This window comes from Apteryx mantelli, chromosome 5, assembly GCF_036417845.1.
Source record: "Apteryx mantelli isolate bAptMan1 chromosome 5, bAptMan1.hap1, whole genome shotgun sequence".
Taxonomy (NCBI): Eukaryota; Metazoa; Chordata; class Aves; order Apterygiformes; family Apterygidae; genus Apteryx; species Apteryx mantelli.
Genome location: NC_089982.1, coordinates 11,276,257 through 11,289,850, shown reverse-complemented (window position 1 = coordinate 11,289,850; position 13,594 = coordinate 11,276,257). Strand labels below are relative to the sequence as shown.

The following is a 13,594-nucleotide window of genomic DNA, read 5'->3' as shown; positions in this document are numbered from 1 at the left end:
TTATAAGTTGGAGAGTTTTGCTGCAGTTGACAGAAATTTGAAGTGAAATCCAAATGGTCATGACTTATTTTGCCAAAGTAAATTTAAATAATTCTTACCTTGGTTTTAGGAAGGGGTTCTGGCTTCATCTGTGAGTTGAGATAAACCTTCGGAGTTCTTGACATTCCGGTCAGTAAGAGTTTTTAAGAACCTGATTTGCTCAAAAATTGAGGCTCGTATTTAAATCCCATGATGGGACTTGGGTAGATTAAAATCCACTTAAGGATTTCAGCAAATGGGGCCCAGCCACTGTTACTCTTGAACACTCTGAGAAATCTTCCCCATTTCGGAGTTGCCTTTTTAGTTTCCCTTGTTAATTTAAGAACTCAACTATTTAGGGAAAGTTTGGACACATGAGATGACATGATTTAAAAATCATGTTCTGAAATTGTAATTACATTCTTTTACAGTGCTTTCTTCTGTATCACTCCTGTCTTTGTCACCTCTTTTTTAATACCTAAAAAATGAGATTAATGGTATATTTTCAGTCTTAATCTCAATCCCTGAAAACAACTCTGGCTGTCTGACGGTAGGCTGAAACATTTCACGTAACAATAAGGTAGCTTAATTGGGGATTAACCCCCCCCAAAAAAACAACAAGAACAAAAAGCCCCCCCCACCTCACTTTTCAAAAATGCCTCATTAACACTAAAACCGCTTTCAGTAGTCTAAACAGCATGACACAGTGTTACTGAACATATGGTCTATGCTTTCCTAAGTGACACCCGTTGAAATGAGGCATTTCAAACGAATAACCTCTCGTGGTGTTTTGTATCCTGTCTGCTGCTGCTGCCTTAATGAGAGGCACTGCATAGCCTTGGCTTGTGTCTTTCTCTAGGTCTTAATAACCAGCTGACAAGACCACAGCAGAGGTTGACAGGGAAAATACTCAAATAGAATGAATGGGCAGCAGTGTGAGGGCAGATGGGTACTTGCAAAAAACATCATTTGAAATACTGATGGGGAGATGATATCTAAGAAATGGCTTCTTTGAGAGTGTGTCTGTTTAAATGAAACAGATTTATTCTCAAGAATGTACTGAGTGGGAGGGTGGAAAAAAAATAGGTGAAATAGTAGCATGAAATCTGAAAAGTCTTGTAGCCATATGCAAAGGCTGTGTTTGGACACTTGTGGCTACAGATGCATATTGCTTTCTGAAGCTACGCCAGTGAGACAGAGGAGGTATACTTGTCTGGCTTGGTTTTGCGTGCAGCACAAAAGCATGCTGTGTTGGGCTCCGGCTTGTTACATGTCTGTGCTATCTTGTCATACATCTCACCTAGATGGACTTCCTCAAAGGGAACTTGAGTGGGGCAGGGGAACAGAGAGCTCAGCCTCACTGATTTGTGTTGGCTGTTGCATGCTTACCCTGTGTTTTGCTGCTCCTTTGCTCAGAAACCCCTCTAACGAGTGGACTTCAGTGTCAAGTAATGACAGGCTTATGTCACTGTTGTGCTTGAGAGAGACTAGTGAACAACAGCAGACCTTTGAAGTTTCACCAGCACTTGGAAGAGATAAGTAATCCAGAATGCGAGTTTGCTAGTGAGCTGGTTGTAAGATGATAAATTTGCAAAGCTTTTTTACTCTTTGCTTCCTCTTCTTTTCACCACAGCATGCACAGTTAATCAGTAAGTGTGCCACAAGTGTCCTGGTCCAACACGTGCTGGCAATTCATTGCAAACAGAAAATAGGGTTCTGCACAGAAAGCTGTAAAGCACATCCCAAAACAAATGAACAGCTAGTGCTCCTTTGAGGTCTCTGTTCCAGCCTTCTCGTATGTGTCCTGTGTTGTCAGAAGCAAAGATGCTTTAGCAGCTTGCACTCATTCTTAGGTTTCAGTCTTGTAGCATCTGTGAGGCTGGGAAGTGTTGTTCATCTCAGCATTCTGCACAGGAGAGCATTGGAGGGGCCCTGGAGAGAAGAAATGGCATTCTCCACTCAGGCAGGAAATCTGTTGGAGAGGGAAGAGTCGAGATCAGTCTTTCCGAGTCTGCTGTACCTGATGGCCTTGTGCAGAGCAGTCATCTTAGGCAATAGCTCCTTGTTGATTGTTGAGAGTTATTGTAAAAGAAACTGGGTTTAAGTTTGGGTTTAAAAGTATTATAGTGCAAGTTCTTTCTGTGGAAAGGGGAGGCTTCTCTCCTCCCCTGCTCCTGGTGAGTACAACCTTTTGCTGAGAAAGCATGTGAATAAATGCTGTTTTAGAACTGACAGGGGAAAATGCATCCAAGATAAACTTGGCAGTCTACTTGAAAAGTGCATCAACCAGACTGTGCTGAGGATAGTCGGAAGCGAATTTGTGTGTATTATAGAGCCTCTATGTGAGTATTTGAGGGAAAAACAAAATGCATCTAGCTGTTAGTGAGGAGTTGGTCACATTAGGTTTGTTCACTCAACTGTTTGCTTATGGGCTGCGAGAATCAGTAGGGAGCAGGTCTCCTTCCTAGTCTCCTGTTTGCTTGGCTGCTATTGTCACCGTATCTGAATGCCTCCCAGGTTGCGGAGAAGAGAAATCATAATGCCTCTTTGTCTCTCCTCAGCCTGCTGACAGAAGCAGCTTGGTTGGCTTATTGGCTCTGGCCATTTATTTTTGGCGCATGCGCATGCGTCCCTACGCTCACCTTCTAACTTCCGTGGCTCCGTGGAGGCACTGGTAGGCACTGACCAGGAAGCTGGCAGTGTTGCTCTGCTTGCTTGGGTCCTGGCGCTGTGCACCCAGCATATGTGAGTCTCCTCGTCCAGTTGATGGTTGTGCTGCTCCATCCGATGTTGATGGTTGGACGATGTTACTTGTCACGGGTAGTTTAGGTGGTAGTTTAGTCCTGTGAAGGACTCTGAATGCCAGCTTGGTTGACATTTTAGGCTTTATGGGGAGCAGTGTAGAGGGGTATGTTGTTGTTGGGGTTGTACCCCGGCGGTTTCTTGCAAGCCATATTTATTTTGAGGAGCTCCAGTTGTGATTACAAGGAGCAAAAATGCAGCCTAAGGATATGTACGCTTGGGTCACTCTGGCTGTCCTAGTAGCACATGGAGAAGTTGCAGAGGTACAAGAATGCTTTATGGCTTTGCATAGTAGGTGTTGGAGTGTCCAAAGACGTCAAGCAGCGTAAGGCAGCTGTCTGTTCTAGCAGCAGATGTAGAGTCTCCTCAGCTGGAAATTACGTTTTAGCCTCCAAGAGGAAAATTGACTTGTGTGATGGACAGTTTCCTCCTTTTGTGTTTGGAGGTAAATGGGGGGGAATTTTGTATGTGCGGATTCAGGAGTAATCCTCGTGGGACTTGGACCTGCCAAATGGCTTAGCCAGCAGCTCTTGGTATGCCGTCAACTTGTTTTTTGTCTCTCTCTTTCCTCCCTGCAGCATCCCCATCCGTTGTGCTCCCACTCTACTTCATGGAAGGCAGTTTTGTGAGGAAGGGGTCTTGGTGGGTAAACGATAGCAGGCTCTAAGAAGCAGATGGAGGTGGTTGGTTCGGCATGCTCACAAAGATCTTGTTTCTCTTGCGTTTCACGTTAATGTGTATAGTCTCTGTACACCTGTGCCTAAGACCAGATTCACAGGAGTGGGAGCTCTCCGGTGGACGTTTCGGTAAGGAGGGTTGACCTGACCCCTGCCAGGGCCCTGCTGTCAGCACTTCTGTTCTCTGCTCTTACGTGACCTCGTGTGCACAATCCTCTCTTCTCCCTGGAGCCCTTCACACGCTCTCCTCCCTGGCTTGTTGCAATAGCGTTATTCTTTACATTTGATTTTCACCTGGCCTATGCAGTAATGGTACCTGTTTCAGTTGGAGAGCTGGCTTGATTTTTTCCTTTGTTCAGTCCAGAGTTTGCTAGAGTTTCTTCCTGATTGCAACACGTTTGAAATAGGCCGAATCATAAAACCTTATCAGCAAATCATAATTCTCATTTCATATTTCTCCAGCAATGTTATGCATTTATTCACTTGAGCGAGTTGCGTCTCTGTGCAACAGCTAGTGTTGCCACATCGGCCATTCTGCTTTATTTATGCCAAACACTAGTTTTACTTTTCCTGTGTCATAAATTATAAGGTTGTAAAAAGTGCTGGTGTTGACTGCTGTCAGCGGGAGAGCCTGAATTGTTCCTTTCCTCCAGCCTTGCTGATGAAGCTGCAGCAGTGCAGCGCCCAGGCTGCTGCCTGGCCTCACTGCCCGAGCAGCCCGTCCTTCCCTGCAGCTGCGATAAGGCTGCGGAGCCAAAAGGTGGCAGCACTCCATCTGCTTAGCTCTTCCCTATTTTGCGGAGAAAAGAGGCTTTTCTGTCTGTCCCTCTTTTAGAAGGCTTTGCTTTCCCATCGTAAGCTCAGGTGTTGGCAATAAACACCCCCTTTCTGCACCTTGAACATTTTCATGTGCCTAAAGGAGGTTTTCATAGGCTTCCAAATGTAGGTTTTTGTACAGAAACAAGCTTAATCAGATCATCTCTTTCTTTTATTTTTTATTTTTTTTTAAGACAGCATTTCTAGCACTGTAAACTGATCAGTGACTTCTATTGTGTACACCTAAAATGTTAGCAGTAGTGGAAAAAGCACATCACAGTCACAAGTCTGTGGTAGCTATCACATAATGATCTCAAAATAAGCCTTGAGCCTTGCTACATCTATGCAAATGAGGCCTAGGTTATCTCCGCCTCAGTAATGGTTGGGGACTATAAAGCTAAGGTTAAGTATCATCTTGCTACGTTATACCACTTTGAAGATGTGATGCAAGTGTTTGGTGCTATAACAAGGAAACCTACAGGAAGAATTTATAACGTGGTAAGCACAGCAGAGACTGTCAGATAAGTGTAGCCGAGGGGAAGGAATTGAGGAGTTCTGTGATAGGTTTAATTTAAAAAAAATTAGTTAAATAAATTGGTCTTGAACCACAGCAGTTTGCTATAGGATGTAAGTCAGATTCTCTCTGCTAATGTTGGGTGTTTCGAAATGCTTTCACCTCGAAAGTTATCCTGAGTAGAGAGTTGAACGTACCTGCTCATTCCTTAGGGTGGGCTCTGCTTGTGCGGGAATACCTGGAGAAGAATCTTTTCAGCTCTTCTACTTTGTGCTACTGATTTTCCTTCATCTTTGCCTACTGTATTTTGACTTTTCTCTCAATCCCAAAGTCAGGAATCTCTTTTAGTATTAAACTGGTCTTGTTCTTTTTCAGTACTTGGGCAGAATATTTCTGTGACTCCATCTGAGGGTGGTCTGCAAATTCAGGTTTCGATTGCAAGCTGGGTTGGGTGGGTTATGGGAGACTTCTGCCAGAATCGCATTGACGTACAGCGGCATTTCTCAGAATGCTTAGTATTGATCTGTGTACCCAGACTGGCCGTTTCCTGTAGCAGCTTATGGTTTTGCACCCAAGTATATTTGACTGGAGTACATGACTTGCTCAAATCTAGAACCTGAAAACAGAAAAACAATTTTCTCTCTCTCTCTCTCTTTTTTTTTTTTTGCAAAACCTTGCATTAGCAGTAATGAGCATCTGGGCCTAGATAAAAGGTGTCTGAATGTCCCATCCTTTTGACCTTACTCAAAGGAGCTAATGAACCAACACCACCCTTAAGCTGAGGCAAATTTCTGTTCAGTGGCCCAAAAGTCATTTCCTCCCTCTTTCTTGGGTCCAGTGGCGCTCTGCTCTGTGGGATGGTGAAGACACCTTTCCTTGCTGCGGTGCTTCACTGATGGGGCTCTGCACCAGTTTTTCCCTGAAGGCCCACATGAAGATTTTCTGTTGTTTCTTGTGATTATTATTTTTTTTTAATTTCTACAACTCCCATTTTATGTTATTTGAAAAAATCCAAGGGGCTGAAATATTTGCCCTGTGCAAATTCACAAAGGATGTTTCTTGCCAGATTGTTGCCTGAAGAAATCCTGTGGTAATCTGAGAAGGACAGAAAAGACCAAGTCAAGGGAGGTGGCGCTTCAGAGTCTAATCACTAAGCTCCTGCGGATTAGAGTTGGGGCGCTGTGCCAAGGCGACCCAGGCTCTATTCCTGCCCTTTAAACCCCCCTGGCTCCTTGCAATCTGCTCTGGGCACGTTTCAGGGAAAGCATCAGTGTTGCAATGTGTCGTAAGCAGGTTTCGAACCCTTTGCAGCCAGAAAGTGCTGCTGTTAAATGTGCTAAACTGCCCCAGGAGAGGTAGGGTACCACTGCAGTGGGTAATGTGAGCAGGCACTTTACTATGGGCATGGCAACTGGTGGATTTTCAGCATTTTACTCCTTGCAGGCAGTGGAAACTGTTCGCTTCCTTCCTTCACTGGCTCCCTTCTCCCTCTTTCCCCCACCATGTGACTTGCTCTTTTGTTGCAGCGTACTTCGACCGATGCTGCCAGAGCTGGTGTGCAGAAGCCAGCCTGGAGACAGTGCTGGAGCTGAGGCAGCGGGATGCGCAGGTGTGCTTGTGCACGCGCACACGCTGAAGGGCAAATGCCAGGGCATGCTGTGAGTGAGACTGTAAGAACAGCCTCTGCAGAGTCATGGAGAGACAGAGACGCGTGCGGTTTGTGTTTGGGCTGCAAATCCAGGCCCATGTGTTCCAGCTGTTTTCAGTTGTGTTTATAGCAAGTAGCTACTGTGCTGCTTTGAAAAAAAAGCCCAAAACAAAAAACAATTGGGGTGTGTCTACACAGCCCTAGCACACAGGCGAGAGCAGTTGTGGCATCTGTGCTCTTTTGTAGCCAAAGATAAGGTGCATAAATGGTCTGGAGTAATTTAATGAAGACCTGGAGCTTTCGGGGAAGGCTTCTGGGCCTGTGTGCTGGCTTTGTGTGTTTTGCTGGCTTCTGTAGGAAGCACATCTTGTGCCTGCGTGCAGGGCATCAGCTGCCTGTAAAATGATATGTTTCTCAAGTTCAAGGAATTTGTTGTTCAAATCTTGTGGCTTCTGGGTTTCTGTTGCGTACAATGCGTGAGGAAATGGCCTGTGTGAATGAGAAGCGGGCCTTGCTTCAAACTTCTGAACTCGATCAAAACTTAGGCAGGAGCTGAGGTTCGTGCTGAGTATGGCGCTGTATTAACCGCTGCCATCCAGTAATCCAAATGAAAAATGTATATTTCTGAATGCTAACTTAGTGGTTTTGTGTCTGACCTCTTTGGCTTTGTTCTTCCTTCTCTGTGAAATATTTGGGAGTCATTCATGTGGGCTGAGCTGTTCTTGGCTGCAGACTAAGAGCCAAGGATGAGGCCGACAGGCATGTCAATAAGGGTGCCTGAGGCGGAGGAAGACAGGGCAACGACGGGAGAGCTGCTCCTCTGCTGCTGCTGGTAGCAAATGGGGGCTCTGGTATCTTCTTTTACGGCAGACCACCTTTTTTTTGTGCAAGTAGATGCTGACATGCTGTTACAAGGTAGATGTCCTAGGATATCCCTGGTATACATCTGTTCTTTTTTTTTATATACTCTATTGAATGTCAATGTGCCCTTGAAAAATCTTTATTAATTTACTGTTTGCTGCTGCTGCACTTAGAACAGTTTGTGGGATTGCAAGGGGAAGCAATATGGATGTGAGGATGTTTTGAAGGTTTTTTTCTTTCTGTACCAAGCTTGCCCCTATTCCATCTTAGCAATATATATAGAATAGGTGTGTGTGTGTATAATTTAAATATGTGTATATATATATATTTTTATATATATATTTAAATCATCACCTACCTATGCCTGTCCCTCGCCACTGGCAGGAAACCAGGATGCAAGGTAGGGCTCCAGTTTCAGAGCTGCGCTGATAATGAGCTTGAGGTTCTCTTCAGTAGCCTCAGAGGGGACTGTTGGTCATCTGTATAGTTAGGTACATGTGTATTTGATGTGCTGTCCTTGCTTTAAGAATAGAAAGCTTGCACAATATCTCCAGCAATGATCAACAAATGTGTGCTTAGCCTGTGAAAGTAGGTTATTTAATATAACTTAAATTTTTTTTGTTATTTTAACATTTTTATATATGCTTGTCTAAAGCGAGCTTGCAGATGGCCCCTTGGAAAGCGTGCGGGTGCTTATTTTGTGCATGACCTAGGGCAGTACAAGTTCTGGGTAGCGCAACAGGAGGACTTCATGGTGGAGGTACAGAATTAGGAGCCTCTTTTATAAAGAGGAGCTGATAAGAGATGGAGAGAAAAGCAGAGGGGAGAGGAAGCCATTACTAAAATCAGTTCCCGAATGAATGAATGAATGGGTGCGTGACACGCACATGAGTCTGCTGTGATGGCCTGACTTACTGTAGCTTGGTCTCTGGATAATCCTCATATGTCAGATTTCTGTAAGGCCAACATGTGACACACAGCTTGCCTCTCAACAGACAAGTGTGCTTTGCTGGTATTAAGGGGCTGGCTGAAGCCTAGTCTCCCACTGTGCGTTCAAACGTGTGTGTATGTCTGCCTTTAGCGTGTGTGCTTGCTTGTATAGATGATTCTGCAGGCAACGTCTTTTAAGAGCTTTAAAGGGAAACTGGAATTCCACAAACTGTTGCCTGTTGCATAGACAGTCCCAGACTTGCCTGTGTGGGTATATATATCCTGTTTAGAGAAAAAGAAAAAAGGAACAAAAAAGGAAAAAGGAACCAGGAGAAACCAAGACTTCCAGCTGGGATTACCTTTCTCACACCTGTGGCCACTGATGTCCTCTCAAGGTTAGAACTGGAGCTACGGGAGGCCAGCATATACCAAACGCCCTTTGGAAGGAGCTCGGTGAAGGAGCAGCAGGCGCTGGAAGGAGAATGGGAGAGCTCCCAATAACATGAACAGCAGCTTGCAAGTTAACCTGCCCAGGAGCTGGGCTGGTTCACATAGCTCCCTCCAGGAGAAGTCTGAGCATTCCTTTTTTCTTTTCTATTACTATAGGATGGAGGACGAGGCAGTGCTGGATAGAGGGGCGTCCTTCCTTAAACATGTATGTGATGAAGAAGAAGTGGAAGGTAAGAGACCTTGGACTGCTGGGGGGAAAGGATATCGTCACGATTAGTATTTGTGTATAAATTTGCCACAGTCGGATAGCAGAGGAAAAGGGCAGGTTTGTTGTGGCTTAGTAATTAATCCTAAAATTGACTGAGATGCCAGTAAGCTTAATCAGGGTGGAACGGACTTGTTAAATTTGAAGAAATCCAGTTTTTCAAATCGAGAGTGAAGGTTATTATATGCTGCTGACGTGGACTTCCACCTCCCACAAAGTAATGCTCGCTCTTTCGTACAGCAGCTGTGAAATGTCAGGGCTTTTTGTTTTTCTTTCACGTATGAAAGTTTCAGCAACACTAGCATATCACCACTGCACCCTGAAGCAGTGGAATACAGGCGCAGACATCGCAGGTGGGGAAGTAAATCAGAACACTAGCAAAATGTGTACCTAGTGTCAGGGGTGGGCATAAGGCAGCAAGGAGATGTTTTCCTGGGTTGTTATTTTAATTTAGGAGGAGAAAAAGGAAGAGCTTTCCCTGGAAGAGGAACTTCTTAACAGAGCAAAGAGTTGGTCAGTTTTTTAGGAAAAGAGGAGGCTCTTTCAAAAGCCTTTTTATTTTTTCTCGAAATATATTGTGAAATCCCAAAGGCAAAAGGAGTTTAAAGGAGTTCAGCTTTCTAAGGTTGTTTACAGAAAATTCTTAACTTGATAGGAATGAATTATTTTATCAAATTCTCTTTTTCTTGTTTTATGAGGATCAGTTGACAGTGTGTTTGATAAACTAGTACAGGAGGAGGAGGAAAGGGCTGTAGGAGACGTACCCTACCTAGAAGGGAAAGGAGGCCAGCATTTCCCCTCACAATGTTTTCCTTGCCCTCTTGACTTTGGTATATAATTTTATTTTAGTTTCTTAATTTGTAAACAAACACCTGTAGCTTTAAGTTCAAAATATTTTGAAAGGTGTGGAGGTACATCCCTGTCACTGTCATTGGTGATGAACATTGAAGTATCAAGCAGTATGGAAAAAAATAACCTGCAAAAATGTTTGATTAGAGCACTTCCAGCAAGTCATTTCCATGGAAAAGCCTGTGTTTTCTTTCTGTCTTGTATGAAGTGATCTGTGCTTGGTAGCTATAAATCATCGCATAGGGTTTAATTAGGCCTTTGTGCGGGGTTGGAGTGACAGGGCTTTTGTATTAGCATCTTGCTCATAGAATAATTGATACTTAGGCCCAGAAGCAACATTTGGGAGAGAAGAGAGGGGAAATAGTTCTTATATTTTATTGCCTTAAATGTTGCCACCTGCCCTTGTGGTACGTATCACCCATACGGGACGCTCCAGGAATAATACAGGATTGTTGTTTGTGCAGAACAGCGCCGCAGTGTCCTTTTTAACTGTCTGCAGGTGCTGGGGAAAAAGGTTGTGGTTAATGTTTAATGTAATGTTTCTAGATGTTGTGTGTTTATCTCCATGTTTCTATGCAGATATCCTCCTTTGATTTACTTGGGCTGACAGACCAGTTGTTGTTCCTCTTGCTGGTGTAAGGAGAAGAGGAGGTGAAAAAAGATGAAGCATTTATAATTGCACACGACAGGGCTCTGAGAACCGTAGCTGCTTGTCTGAGCCTCCCGAGAGCCTTGGAGCCGGGTAACCGGCTAATTCCCTTGTTCGTGCTAAAGGCAGCGCCTTGCTCCTTGCCAGGCTTCTGTGAATGACCTAGCTAAATGGCAAAGGGAGCCACGGTCTGCGGTGGGGCCGCTGCTGACGCTGTAGCATCTGTCGCTGTCACGATGTGGAGGGGTGCGCATGTGGCTCAGTTGCCAACTTGCTGCTCGGCTGCTCCACTCTGCCCTACTGGGACAACCTCAAATTCGTAGCTTGCTGGCCTATTTGGGGTCTTAGCAAGTAAGTGTTAAAGGTTTTGGCGCTTTGAGGAGATCTTATTTGTCTTAATACAGAAGGCGCATGTCCCCAGCTACTTCAAACTGTCTACAAACAGTTACACACCCTATATATAAGTACACTTAGTGAATATGTGTGTATCTGATACGCATACCGGCATCTCATTTACAGTCATAGTCTGCGTATGTCTGATGGAAGGGTTAAAACATCAGATTGAAGACCCCCTGGCTGATACTTGCTGCAGATGCTCTTGAGTCTTTTTTGCTAGATGTTTGCAGGCGTAAGAGGAGTGGAGCAGTTTCAAAGAGAGGAGAGCTTTTAGCAAGAGGCCTGAAGAGGTGAGCTTTGAAGCCCTCTCTATTACTTCAGCTTACCTTTCATGGTATGGTTAATTCACTTTTCTAAAAAGCTTACAGTGATCACATCCTCTGTAGAAAAAGGTAATTGCAAGTGGAATTGTTACCTCTAGGTGTATTTTATTTTCTGATTATTTTTAATTTCAGCCCACTTTCACGAGGAAACAAGGCACATATCATAAAATTGTTAGCCTTTCTTGCCTCTTCTTTCCACTCTTCTCCCAATATATATATATATTTTTAACCCAGTGATCAATTTTGACCAAATTTCACAAAAAGCTACTTAAAGATACAAGTTTCATGAAACTTGTAGGAAAATAGCTGAGCAGAGAGATGAGCCTGTTTTATTTCCCCCCTGTTAGGAAAGGCAGAGAGACGACAGTGGAGTATTAGGGCAGAGGGAGGGGGGGATTCTCCGGCTGCAGGAGTTGACACAAGGGAATTGAAGAACCCCACTGTCGGGCACAAACTCCTTGGAAAGCAGCTGCTTTTGTTGCTTATGTATCTGTTTGATTTAGAACAGATGCAGACAGTATCTGAAAGGCATCATCTTCAGTGTCCCTCCTTTGCAGACTAACTGTGCAGACTGTAAGAAGAGAGAAGCAGTGCACTGTTGTTTCAAGGCAGTGAGCGCTCCTTAAGTCGGAGTTTTCCAGTGATGTGCTTGATGGTTCTCTCCTTTTGTTTGTTTGTTCATTTATTCATATAGCTGGTGGCCTTGCATCGTGTCTGTGAGAAGGACGTAGCAATTCTGGATTACCATGTTGCTCACTGATTTGATTATGTGGTGGTGTGGGCGAGAGGGAAGCACTTTGCTTTCTAACAAGGGGGAAGAAATGGGCCTTTCTGGTCAATAGGATGTTGAGACATGCCCTTGCTGGGTAAATGTAATGTTAATAGAAATCTTATACCCTTTGGAAAAGTATGTTGCTTTGACCCAGTTCAAGATGCTATTAAATGCATCTCTAGGATGGCACCTCAGTCTGGTGCCTCCAGACCCCTGCATGTTGTTGCTATTATATCAATGCTAGCAGCTATTGACATTGGGAAATGATTCAGTTCTGGCTACCCCTTTTTTTCTTTATCAGGGAGAAGGCTTAATTAATAACTTCAGTACGTTTTACTTATGAAGAGCTGCTTTGTTGGCACTCGGTGATGGTGCACAGAAGTGCCTGGAAATGTGACTCAGCAAGACCAGGGATCCAGCTCGGTCCAGTCCAGAGTGTGAAAGGAAGGAAAGTGAGAAACCGTAGGCTTTCTCAGGGGAAACCAGGAACAGGCACGGCCCTAATTTGAACCTCCTGTACAAGAAAACCATTCCCATTCACTTAAAGCACTGCACGTTCCTTTCCTTAAAGGTAATGACATATTGCTGCAATGCCCCTGTTAGGAGTGCTGGTATGTGTGACATAAACAGATTACTTAATAACCAATTTTGCAACAGGGGAAAAATAAAGCTCCACCTTATCCTTTGAGATAAGGTATTCTTGGCTCTTAAAGTGTAACTTCCCTCAGGCTCGCTGCCACCCTGACTTCATGATGGGGTGGAGGATGCTTTATTTTCAGTTTGACGACTTGGTTACTGGAAGGCCAGAGTAGCACTCTGGGTGCATATATTAGGAGAAGGGGACCAGCACTTCTGCAAGGTGTTTTGTCCTGCATTTTAATCATTTTGCAAAGTTAAGGTATCAGAGTATCTCTGAGATACCACTGTTGCAGGAATAAATTCAGGAAAAAATTCTGTGGCAACTTTTTCATGGATCCTGTTAACATTATGGGATCAACCCATGTGTGGAGCATTAAACAGGGATTAGGAAGCAACTTTCAGTAACTTCCTTTGCCATATTTGCTGGCTGCTCCCTCATTTTCCTCCTCTATCCTTTCTGTTTTTGACCCTCTCTACACTTTGCTGGTAAAACGCTGTGTGAGGCCATAAGCCTAAGATGATTATTTGGAGGTTGGATCAATTGAGGAGAGGGATTGGAAGAGTAGTGATTCCTGTGCAAATCTTTATTAACAGCAAACAGAAAGCAGGAGCAATTATCTGTATTTACTCATGTAGGCTTCCCCCCTGCCTCAGTTTTTCTTCACTGACTATAGGCAGACCTTCTCCGTTTTCAGAAATAACCAAAAGACCTGTTTTGAATTGCCTTTGAAATTAGTATGATTTAAAAAATTAATCTCATAATATCTCAGCATAAATTCTACTTCATTAATTTTCTTTGGTACCTCACTTTGACCATCTCTAAGTTTAATTCAGAGTAGGCTGCATTTTGGTTTTGCTGGACTGACTTAGGCTTTGATTATGCAAAAGCAAAATGATGGGGACCTAGGGACTGTCTTTTTATTCTCTTTTGTACAACCACTGGCACAATTTGAGAATATCAGGCAGAGATTGAGGCCTGAGTGTT

The 13,594-nt window shown here is 44.0% G+C and overlaps 1 protein-coding gene across 1 annotated transcript in view; it reads left to right on the top strand.

Annotated features, from left to right (window-relative positions):
* The window catches only part of SLC4A4 (solute carrier family 4 member 4), a 198,358-nt gene that overhangs the window by 16,080 nt on the left and 168,684 nt on the right, over positions 1–13,594 (top strand). The window contains exon 2 of the mRNA XM_067297497.1: positions 8,873–8,946. Within this exon, the coding sequence (XP_067153598.1) occupies positions 8,874–8,946 (73 nt within the window). The 5' untranslated portion in view covers position 8,873. The remainder of the gene's footprint in view (positions 1–8,872; positions 8,947–13,594) is intronic.